Consider the following 11,411-nt stretch of genomic DNA (forward strand, 5'->3'; position numbering starts at 1 on the left):
TCTAAGCACTCTTTGCTTCTACCATCTAGAGGAGTAGGGGAAAAACTATTTTTCCTCCCACCCAGGATTTGAAGCAAAGATGGTTTTTATATATGTATACATTATCTTTACTGCAAAGGCTAAATAAATGTTTAGCATTAGTACAAGTGATTAACTGGGTTACTGTGTTTAAACCACAGGACAAGGTAACACTGAAGCAGATCCCAAAGTGAATCCCACCAGGGGTTCAGATTCCAGAGCCAGCAACGCCTCCCTGGACATCCCCACACCATTGCTCTGCTGGGAGGACATCAGCACCCTGAAACCAGAGACTACACCTGGGGAACTTAGCAGCTTTGGCACAGCTGTTTCTGGCTTCATTGGAGTAGTGGCCCTTGTCCAAGGCCCTGAAGAAATGGAGGCACAATTTTTTAAGAAACAACTGAGGCATCAGACCAACTTTCTCCGCAAATCTTAGCTTTCCTGCCATGCGGATGCCATATATTCCAAGACGATCAACCTGGCTCTCTGGAAAGAGGATGACTTCACTGTCTATGCCAACATGTCCCCTTTTTGATCGCCCCAGGAGGGCATCGCCAGACCACGTGGAATACACCTCCATTGTATTCCACTCATGGGAAGCTGATGAGATACTCCAGTGTGGAGTCAGACCTGCGTCCCAGCTGAATCTGGATACAGCTTTTGCTTTAGATGTGTGCATGGATGTGTGTGTGTGTGTGTGTGTGTGTGTGTGTTTTAAAAAATGCATAAAACATATTCTAATGATAAAAGAAAAAAACTACACAGAAGAAGCAGTTTGTGGTGACGTGGGAGTAAGGACAGGGGTCAGAGGAAGAAAGCAGTTTGAGATTTCGCTTGGTAGTCCTGAATTGAGACTGGTGTTGTAAATGTAATTAAACCTGTTCTACAGTCTTATGCACCACCTCACCCTCCCCATCTCTCACCCACAGCAGTAAAGTCACATTTTACGCTTTCCAGAGCTAGACTTGTTATTTCAAACAAAGACATTTTTTTTTTTTTTTGCAAATCAAACTTTAAGGGTGACTTTATTATTCTCCCCTCCCATTTTTATCATTGAGTAAATAAATGAAAGAGTAAGCTAAATTGTCAGTTTTCCCAACAATATGGAAATCTCCATAATCATGACACTCATACGTTTTGTCCAGGTGATCATTTTCATTCCATGTGGGAGAGGGAGGGGGAATTCCATGCTGGGATGATGCAAGTGGAAGGGCTTGCTTATTAGAAGAAAATATCTTTTCCTTTTCATCTCACAGACCAGTCTCATCACACCAATCTAGTTCAGAGGATGTGAATATAAACCTTGCCCACCTCCCGTAGCCCGTCTTTCTTACTCAGACAGCTTCCAAGCAGCTCTCTAACGGAGACACAGTCTTTAGTTTGTAGGACAAATTGTGCCACTGCCTTCCCTCCGGGCAGACGGCCCCTGGCCATCTCCCTTTTGACACTGTCCAGGACAACTCCCCTGATGTCTTTAGGCTTTCCTGGCACACCAAAGATGAGAAACAGGCCCAGACAATCCTCTCCTATCAAGCTACAGAATTCGTCCAGCTTTTCAAATCTACTCTTCAGGGAAGACTCTGCCCTGGATTCTGAGTTGGAGGACTCACAAGGCTTAGACTCTACAGGAGGAAGAGAAGACATCCGCAGGGTCTGTACCGCCAGCTGGAGCCTTATTTGCTTATCAGATCCCCAAAAGGTCCAAATCCAGTCGGCCCCAAACATGAAGGCTTGGTGCTTGGTCATCTTGGTGGTGGTGAGCCACTCATCTACGCCCTTTTCTTGGCAGAAAGTGACAAAGTGGATTAAGAAGATCTCATTCAGAGTGTCTGGAGCTGGGCTCAGATTGCTCAGAGGGTCTTCAAATCCAAGGTACTCCTCCAATTTCTGAGCGGCATGCACGATAGCTCCACTGAACACCTCACAGACGCTGACAACCTCTTGGCTGTCCTTGGGAGCCGACTGTTGCGAAGGTTTCTGCCCCATTTCCTCTGCACTCAATCAATGCCGCTTCCAAATATCAAGCATGTGGCCTTCGATCAGAACGACTTCTTTTTCGGAGTGAACGTCTTGCAGTGAAGCCGCATCTGTTAATGTGGTCCCAGTTTTCTAACTCCGCAGCTTACTTGGGTGTAGCTAAGCATATATGCACACAACTAAACAAATAGCTCTCCCTGTTTGCCAACTGGGTGTGTTTTATTCATGCAGATTGCTGCTGGTTTACTAAAGTGAGAGATACTTTCACAAGAAGCATCTGTTCTTCTCTGGGTATAGTCACCGTGGCTTTCCTATTTGGTCATCTTTTCTAAGATACGCTGCATCTTTTCAAATTTCAGTTCAGTTATAAACAGCGTTTAATTCCTTAAAGAACCATATACTTTCTACAACTAACTTCTTGTTAAGTGTTCTTTAAAAAATTTTTTTATTGGTTTCAGAGAGAAAAGGAGAGGGAGAGAGAGATAGAAACATCAATGATGAGAGAGAATCATTGATTCGCTGCCTCCTGCACGCCTCCTATTGGGGATTGAGCCTGCAACCTGGGCATGTGCCCTGACCGGGAATTTAACCACGATCTCTTGGTTCATAGGTTGATGCTCAGCCACTGAGCCATGCCGGCTGGGCTCCACAACTAACTTCTTCAGATCTGCAGGCGAGTCATTTCCCTTTTCTTTCCCAGGATCCTCTCTGCCATGACCCCTCATCCCCCAGCTCAGCGGCCCGTGCTTCCTTCCACACAAACGTCTCATACTCCTACCTGTTGGTACATGCTATGAATCCCACACAAAATATTTTATGGGAGTTTGTGAATTATCAAGAGTTCGTTATTGTTCTCTATATCAGAAATAAAGCCTACTGGTTATACTGAACAAAGGGAAATAAAGTAACAGACAATAAAAATATGAGGCAATTATCAGCTGACTTTATTTCTTTTCATATGGTGATACTAGCAGTGTACAATATTTTGTAAATAAAATATATCATCAAAAAAAATTTAACCTCATCACATAGAATCAGTTGTATTACAATGTCCTGAATAAAGAATATTTGGCCTCTGTAACAGTCTCCTGGTATTTTTAACCAGGTTGGAATATCAAATTTTTTTTTTCAAATGGTGACAAATATCCACATGAGAATAAAACACAAGTACATTAAGAGTCCCATACAGTTACCAAATAATGAATGGTAGGGAGCAAAAGATTATTGTTAACATCAAATCATTGTAGTCATGAATAAATAGTAATGTAGTATTATAGGTTCTTTGATGAAAAGCTTGGTAAGTTGCTGATGATTTGAAAGATCCTATCATTGACATTCAAATATAGTTTGTAAGTAAGCCCACCGGTGTATACTGAACTGCCCACCCCTATGCCAATTTGTGAAAAACAGTCTTTACCACAGTTGGCTATTATGGTAATGATGTAGTACTGAATAAAAAAATAGAATATTATTTCTGATACCCCTAAAAAGAATAATAAACACAGTGACAGTTTTTGCTGCAGCTCTGTATTTTCTTTATAAAGAACATTTGGGCCCTGTGCTATGGAAAAACATGAACTACATTTTATTATCACAAGATAGGCATTCTTTTCCAGCCTCAGAGTTATTAAACTCTGATTGAGACAAAATGTTCAGACAGATATTCGGCTTTTTTAAAAGGATTCCTTCCATTCATGGCTAGTCTGAGAAATGTACATTAATCAGGCTGCTGGTATTTTGAGACAATGGTCTATTCAGCAAAGAGGAAAATAAGAAGCTTAATACTGTAAAGGTTTTTGTTTTTGTTTCTTCAGAAATCATTTCTACAAAATTTGGGGCAGCTTCTGAATGCGTTCAAGTTAATAGAATGTACATGTCCCTCAAGTTCTTCCTTATGAGTTTAAAAGAATCCAAGATTAAAGGCCGAAATTCTTAAAAAACCAACAATTTTGTCATGTGTCATCGAAGGAGAGTTATTTCACATACACTAATTTAGTCCGAGTGATCAAAATCATTAAAATGCGGTTGTGGAGAAAGAAAGATTATCCTGACCTGTCCAAGAACCAGCTGGCACGTGAAAAATTTGATCGCCGTATTTTTTTCAATGTGATATTTTATTTTTTTTTACCATCTTCCTTAGGTATGTCACAAAATAAAAGTTCTATGTTCTGTGTACTAAATATATACATATATTTAGAAAAATATATAAAAATAGGACACTAGGGGGCAAGTGGAGGTGTGGCTGGCATTTAGTGGGCTGGATCTTAGAGAGATTCCACATCCTGATTTTAAAAGCACGGGTTCTGCTTCAGTGGCTACACCGACCTGACAGAATCAGCCACCTGTGAGTTCCCGCTCTCCCAAGTCCTCCATACTGTGAACATGACCGGAAACACTATGGTAAAGTCCTCTCATAGTAAATGCAACATTTTAAATATAATATATCACAGATTTTTACATTAAATAGAGGAAAAACAATTATACTCTCATTCACCAGTGTCTCACTTTCCGCGGCAGCTTTAAAATAGGCACAGATCCCCGGCTTTCCATTTCCACTTCTAAATGAGCAGAAGTTGATTGATAAACAATATACAACCCGCTACTTGCTGGATATACTGGGAGTGTAGAAATAAAGTGGAAAGGGAACAAGGGCTCCTCATGCTCGTCCAGGTGCTACTATCAAACGTTTGAGTCTTCGTCAGTAATGCTGGTGCTGGGGGACCGGGCAGCGAAATCTTTAAACATGTCATCTTCCTTTAGCATGTGCTGGGAAACAAAGAGACGGAGTCACACACACTGCGCTCTACGTGCAGACCCTTGGGGTGATTTTCAAACGTATTCTTAGAATAAGATTTTAAGCTTATTTCACAAACCTACCGTGAGGTTGTTGATGCCTTCAGAGAATGCACCTATCTGCCTCACTGTCCCTTCGGAATCCTCCATCTGCAAAGAGCACACCATAACGTGACAAACTCATCTGCACAATTGCAAGGAAAGTGCGGCAAAATGAACAAACATCTGAGAAGAAATAACGCAAGTTGTGTTGAATGGGAGAGGGGCAACGGAATACTTCTGATGATAATCACCTTGCACTGCTGTGATTAGATGTGGAAATTCAGAAGAAACACTTCATCGGCACTTCTAGACAAAATGCTCTGATGCTGACAATGGCACCACAGGATTACTGATTAAAGGGCAATTTTCAGTCCCATGACTTCATACTGAAAAGGCTAAGTAGTATGAGCTGTCCATTCCTGACTCGTTTTCATACTCAGATTTCCTTAATACAGAGCTAGGGTAATGTAGGTAAGGCACAGGGTTGGGAGCCAGCCTGGCACGTTGGAATCCCAGCTCTTCTATCTTAGGTAAGTTACTTAATCTCTCTGTGCCCCAGTGTCCTCATCTCTAAAATTAAAATGAGAATACTCCCTATGCTTTAGGATTACTGTGAACATTAATATATGTTAAGTGCTTAGGAAAGTGCCTAGGATATAGTAAGCAGTCTGCAAGTGTTCACCATCATTTTATTATTACCTTTATTTTTAAGCATTGGAAGAAAACTTCTTTGCTTAGTGGACACAATACGAAAAGTTTCCATTGAGTGTTTCAATGCTGGGAGAACTTGAAGATAATTAGGTAACGTTGCACTTACCTGCTCTAACCGGTCCAAATCATCCTCGTCATACAGGCGCATCTCCAGGCCAGCTTTAGGTCCTTTCTTAGACACACTTCCTGAGGCCTGTCCCAGTTCCATTGGACAAACATATTCTTCCCCGTCTTCCTGTTTCTTCTTTCTCAGATTCCCAAAATTGCTGAAGGTGAGCTTCCTTGGCTTTAAAACAAAGAAAACAGTAACCTCCAGGGATTTGATAAAATTCATATAAAAAATGACTAATAACATGTATAATTTCATTTCATCATACAGAGAAAAGCAACTGAATGATTAAATTTGTATAACAAAAACTAAGGCATCCTAGGCCTATGACTGATATATCCAAATATGATCAATGATCCCTTAAAAATCTCAGAAGATTACATTTGTTCTCCTTATTCACTCCAACTAGCTAGGTAGTCACAGTTATAAAAGCAAAATATGTAAAGAGCCTTAGTTTTGCCTCAACAGGACTTAATGCAAATGAGATTCTTCGGGGCTAAATACAATTTTACAAGGTTTTCCAGTCTAAGATCAGCAAAAGAAAATGGCCCTTACTGTATTTTCTTTTTGGGTGAGGCTATGATTATCTTGTATGCCTGTTATGCTTCTATAACAGGGTGGTGACTGCTAAAAGAATCCTTGCTCTTTGGGAGAAAAAAGTTCCAGTGAGACTTAGAAGAGAAACTACATCTTAGTCACTGGGTAGTCACGGAAACTGTTAAGTAGATGGTAATTGGCTGATGCAGAGAATTTGTATAGAACAGAATCTCTCAGAGTTTCAAATCTGGCACATCTTCTAAAGGAGAAAGGGAGGTGAAGAGAAAGTGTCCAGCAGGTAGAGGGGGTTAAAAAAAAAAGAACTTGAGCTCTAGCTGGTTTGGCTCAGTGGATAAAACATTGGCCTGCGGACTGAAGGGTTCCTAGCTCGATTCCTGTCAAGGGCACATGCCGGGGTTGCTGCTCGATGCGCAGTAGGGGGCGTGCAGGAGGCAGCCAATCAATGATTCTCTCTCATCACTGATGTTTCTCTTTCTCCCTCTTCCTTCCTCTCTGAAATCAATAAAAATATATTTTAAAAAAAGAACTTGATACGTATTTGTGAAGGAGTCAATAAACCCTACATCCACATTAAGCTGGTTAAGATAACATGCAGAAGAGTTAGATCAGGAATCATTTAAAAGAAGAAAAAGAAGTCTGAAATTCGTATGCTCTATGAATCCAGGCAAACTAGAAACATCCATTCTCTGCTGGCGTGCCTTTGTCTAACTTGCAAGGTTGGTCAATTACAGGCCAGACAAGCAGAATCTGTATGAGGAGAAAGGCAACTCGTACATTTGATTTATCCACAGCAAAAATAGGACAACTGCAATCAATATTTGGGTCCAAGTCATGGGCTCTCTGCCTTGGCAATGTATCCATTATAGAAACCAATGTCATGTTCTTTATTATTGTTCACCCTAATAAAATAAATGATTTTAGCAAAAATTCCCCCAGAAGAAAACCTTCAAAATTGTATTTTATTGATTATTGTTAAAGATGCACATGTCTTCAACCCATCCACAAAACTTAGTAAATCCCAGAAAATGGGATAGCCGGGTAACAGAAGTGAGCCTTTGTTCTCGTTTTTGGTATAACCAATTATCCAATGATGCGAGCTTGAACTAACCTTCACTTTGGCAGTGGCTGTTAAAAGTACATAATCTGGTAACTCCATGGCATCACGCTTCTGGTGTTGGGCCTCAACACCAATCAAAAGGTTGAAATGAGTGGCCAGATGTCTTCTCAACAGGGTCTTACTCGGCGGGATGTTCAGCAGCTGAGCCATTGTCTCTACATTAAAACGGGGTTCTAGAACCTGTAAGAAAAATAAAGGTGTGTAAGGTACGGCATATCACACATGTCTGCACTGTGCTTTATAATTTGCAAAGCTCTTTTCATTTAGTTTTCTCCAATGACCTACTCAGTGAGATACACTGCGTATAAACTTTAATCTTTAATTTCTTTTCTTTTCTTTATTCTGCCCAAGTTAGTGAGAAGAGAGCTGGTCCTGACATCCAGGCTTCTACCTCTCTGCGGTATGGCATTTGGGATGTCTTTGAATACAGGCGTTTGTTTCTTTTTTAAAAAAAACTGATTTGAGAGAGAGAGATGAAGAGAGAGAAATATTGACTTGTTGTTCTACTTATTTATGCATTCATTGGTTGATTCTTGTATGTGCCCTGACCAGGAATCGAACCCGCAACCTTGGCGTATTGGGACGATGCTCTAACCAACTGAGCCTTCCAGCCAGAGCAACATTTGGGATGCGTTTGGCAGCCAACTTCTTTGCAATATCTGCATGCAGAAATACAATCTGTATCTTTGCAGAGGTTTTAAAACATGAGGGCCAGCAGCCAGATGTTATCCAACAGAAAAGAGGACAATGGAAGAGAGGGGTTTAAATCTGATCTGGAGTAAAAAATAAGGGGGAAAAACACGCTGAAAGTAAAAATCCACTAGAAATAGTGCAGTAGGGTTGGGTTAACCATCTTTAGGGTTACAATAAGTAAACTGATACGCTCCCACTCATTAGATTAAAGGAGACAAAATGATAAGAAGTCAATTTCAAATTAAAACAGTTTTTTACCATGAGTCCACCATGGACACCACTGCCTCTGAGATTGGGGGCATATTCTGCCAAGTCCGCGGAACGCAGCCACTCCATCACCCGGTGGTTGGTCCACTGCTGCACCTCTGATGGGGTGATGCTATTCTATGGGAACAGAGGACACCAAGAGCTTCAGTCACTGACGATGGGATTCCTAATATCCCACTTACATAATCCATCCAAAAGTCTGCCCCACAGAACCTCCCACTAAATGTTCACAGAAAGGGTAAAAAAGTGATTGCTAATCTGAATTCTCTTTGAAAGAAAATTGGCACAAAGTTTCAAGCTTTTTTTTACACACCATTAGAGCAGGGCTTTAGGAAAGGAAGTCTTTATAGTGATACTTAAGCCTCTGGTTTAAGGAGGCAGGAGAATAAAATGCACTCAAGAAAAGGAGGAAGGGAAACTAAATCACAACCCTTGGCTTCCATGGCACAGGTAGGACCGTCATGGGAGGGAGGGAAGGAATACAGGAAAACAAAGCCAAAAACGTAAATGAGGCTGGACATGAGGCTCTGAAGGAACCAGCAGCCCTCCCCGCAGTTTCCAAGAAGGAATGGGTTTCAGTTTTGCACACGTGGACAGTCGTATGCATGGACGGCACGTGCTGAGTAACCCTCAATTCAGATGCTACCTCATCAGACGGCCGCCTCCGTAGACAGTTGGGTTCAAAGTTGTTGATCCTCAGGACCTGGATGGCCCTTTTGATGCTGAGATGGTGCAGCACACTCACGACCTTCAAAGACAGCAAGTCATCCTGCAGAAAAGAACAAAATGCGTGGCTCCTTGAGCAGGACGACCTCCTCAAGGAAGTCTCAGAAAATGCACATAAAAGTGGAAGAGCCCCTCTCCTAATCGACCCCGAGGGCTTGTCATTGTGTTCAAAGCCTTTATTTAATAGCAAGACCCTGTTCCTTGTTCCAATCAAAATCTTCTCCAGGACCCCGATATATCAGAAAACCAGAATTAATGTTGTTCTGACAGACACTGACTTCCATCTATTTCTCTCCCAAACATTCTGGGATAGGCTTGTGGGACCCCTTCGCTCGCTGGGTCATGACAAACAGTGACCTGCTTTGATAAAGCAGATAGCTAAGAGCAAGTGATGTTCGTTGACTATCGAGGTTTGCTTTTCTGAGCTAACACACATCAGTTTTGGGAAAAACCAGAAGAGTGGGCACACACTATCCTCCCAACTTCAAGAAATCTCTAGCTCTAGATCTGTATGTGTTATCCAGCAGACACTATGGAAATTTTTAGAAAATCTATGTCAGGCAAAGCAAAGGTCTTGTTCAGAGTTGAGTGTAAAGAAATTAAGAAGCTATATGTAAGTATCTACACATATCACCAATCATTTCCTTCAAGGAATAACTCTGGCCAGTCTGTGGTTACTGGGCACATTTCAAACATACCAAACACACCAAAACAAATTATTTTAGAAGAAGGTGATTTGGGTGGCAGTGTCAACATAAGCACAGGTCTACATCCAAACACACCCAGAAAATAAAGAAAACATCCATGTTAGACACATCTTACTGATAACATTCCTTATGAGGAAAGAAAAATCAATCTATTATAAAAATATTTTCTAAATATTAGGCAATCAGTTTAAATCCTTAAAGGCTACTAACTGATCAAAAATTCTTTCCTAAATTTTTCTGGATTAACTTCTTAAAGGTAGTGCCTTGTAAATTAGAAAGGACATTTGACAATCTAAGATTGAAACACCCATTTAAAACATTTGCATGTGGGCTGTTTTCAACTTAAAATCTATCAGATTTAAAAAAAAAATGCTTAATGTTCATAACATAAATAAAATTTTACTAGCTTAAGAAATTTTAAAAGTAGGGACCATTTCCTTTTTTAATCAAAACACTTTTTTGGATTTTTAAAAAATCTTTTATTTTTATGTACTATTAGATTTATAGAAGAGTTGCCAATAATAGTACAGAGAGTTCCATATACCCTTCACCCAGCTTCCCTTAGTGTTAACATATAACTATAACATATCCACTAAAACTAAGAAATTAACATAGACAATAATAAAATTAAACAAACTACAGACTTCATTCAGATTTCAACAGTTTTTTCATGAAGGTCCTTTTTCTGTCCCAGGATCCAACCCAGGATACCACATTAAAAACAGGTATTTTATGACTTAGAACTTACAGGATCAAATTGTCTAAGGTCATTTATTCATTTACTAGAGGCCCAATGCATGAAATTCATGCAAGAGTAGGCTTTCCTTCCCCGGCTGAGGGCACCTGGGCTTCCCTTCAGCCACCAGCACCTGGGATCTGGGCATCCCTCACAGAGGGAGGTCCTGCCCACTTGCCACAGCCTGCTGGTTGGTGGCCTGGGCCTCCCTCTGTGGGGAGACCATGGGGTGATGGCCAGGTCCCCGACCAATCGCATCGCACCCGCCTTGGCTGGCCTGGTGCCAGCGGGTGTTGTAGTGTGGTCATGGATGGTCCTCTGGATGGTCATTCTGCTGTTTGACTGTTTGGTCGATTTGCATATTACACTTGTATTATATAGGGTAGCTATAAGAGTTATAGATATACTTTTTATAAAGATTTTGAGCCTGAATTTGCTCACATTCCTAGGGGAGCATACTTAGACCTAGCTAGGCAGGCCAATATTTACTGAATTTGCTCCAGGTGGAGCTGTGAACTATCAAGAGCAGGGGTCTGGAAACTGCGTAGGTTCAAATGCCATATGATGTTTCTCCTACTCTGTAACTGTGGAAGCTCGGTCAAGTTACCTGATTTCTGGGTTCTTTCGCTTCTTCATCTAAAAACCGAGGATAATAAGAATGCTAGCTCAAGGACTGCCGAGACTTCATATTGATCCCAGTAAAGTGCCTGGCACACAGCAAATGTGCAACATACCACCTGTTAGTGCAGCCAGATGTGTCCACCAAGATACAGACTTGGTTCAATGATAGAGAAGAAAGCAAATCCCATGAGCTGATCTCTAAGTTTCTTAATATTGGATAATTCTCATTTAAGTTAGCTGTTTGAAACCTTCAACTTATTTAAAGGAGATACTTATGGTAGTTGAATCCATAGCCCAGCTCACAATAAAATAAAATAAAATAAAATAAAATAA

The 11,411-nt window shown here is 40.9% G+C and overlaps 2 protein-coding genes across 2 annotated transcripts in view; both read right to left on the reverse strand.

Moving 5' to 3' along the window:
* Positions 1-769: 769 nt before the first annotated feature.
* Positions 770-2,296, reverse strand: REP15 (RAB15 effector protein). Its single transcript, XM_006758919.2, has one exon. It carries the CDS (start codon positions 2,005-2,007, stop codon positions 1,303-1,305), a length of 705 nt encoding a protein of 234 aa, XP_006758982.1. The 5' UTR covers positions 2,008-2,296; the 3' UTR covers positions 770-1,302.
* A 1,377-nt stretch (positions 2,297-3,673) lies between these two features.
* PPFIBP1 (PTPRF interacting protein, binding protein 1 (liprin beta 1)) overlaps positions 3,674-11,411 on the reverse strand; it is an 86,564-nt gene continuing 78,826 nt past the window's right edge. The window contains exons 23-28 of the mRNA XM_006758931.2: positions 8,935-9,057; positions 8,280-8,405; positions 7,320-7,508; positions 5,651-5,830; positions 4,876-4,941; positions 3,674-4,764 (exon numbers count right to left, since the gene is read on the reverse strand). Coding sequence (XP_006758994.1) covers positions 4,678-4,764; positions 4,876-4,941; positions 5,651-5,830; positions 7,320-7,508; positions 8,280-8,405; positions 8,935-9,057 — 771 coding nt within the window. The 3' untranslated portion in view covers positions 3,674-4,677. The remainder of the gene's footprint in view (positions 4,765-4,875; positions 4,942-5,650; positions 5,831-7,319; positions 7,509-8,279; positions 8,406-8,934; positions 9,058-11,411) is intronic.

Source organism: Myotis davidii, unplaced genomic scaffold (assembly GCF_000327345.1).
Source record: "Myotis davidii unplaced genomic scaffold, ASM32734v1 scaffold535, whole genome shotgun sequence".
Taxonomy (NCBI): Eukaryota; Metazoa; Chordata; class Mammalia; order Chiroptera; family Vespertilionidae; genus Myotis; species Myotis davidii.

Coding starts and splice junctions, on each gene's coding strand:
- REP15 (XM_006758919.2), bottom strand. CDS start 2,007: ATGGGGCAGAAACCTTCGCAACAGTCGGCTCCCAAGGACAGCCAAGAG.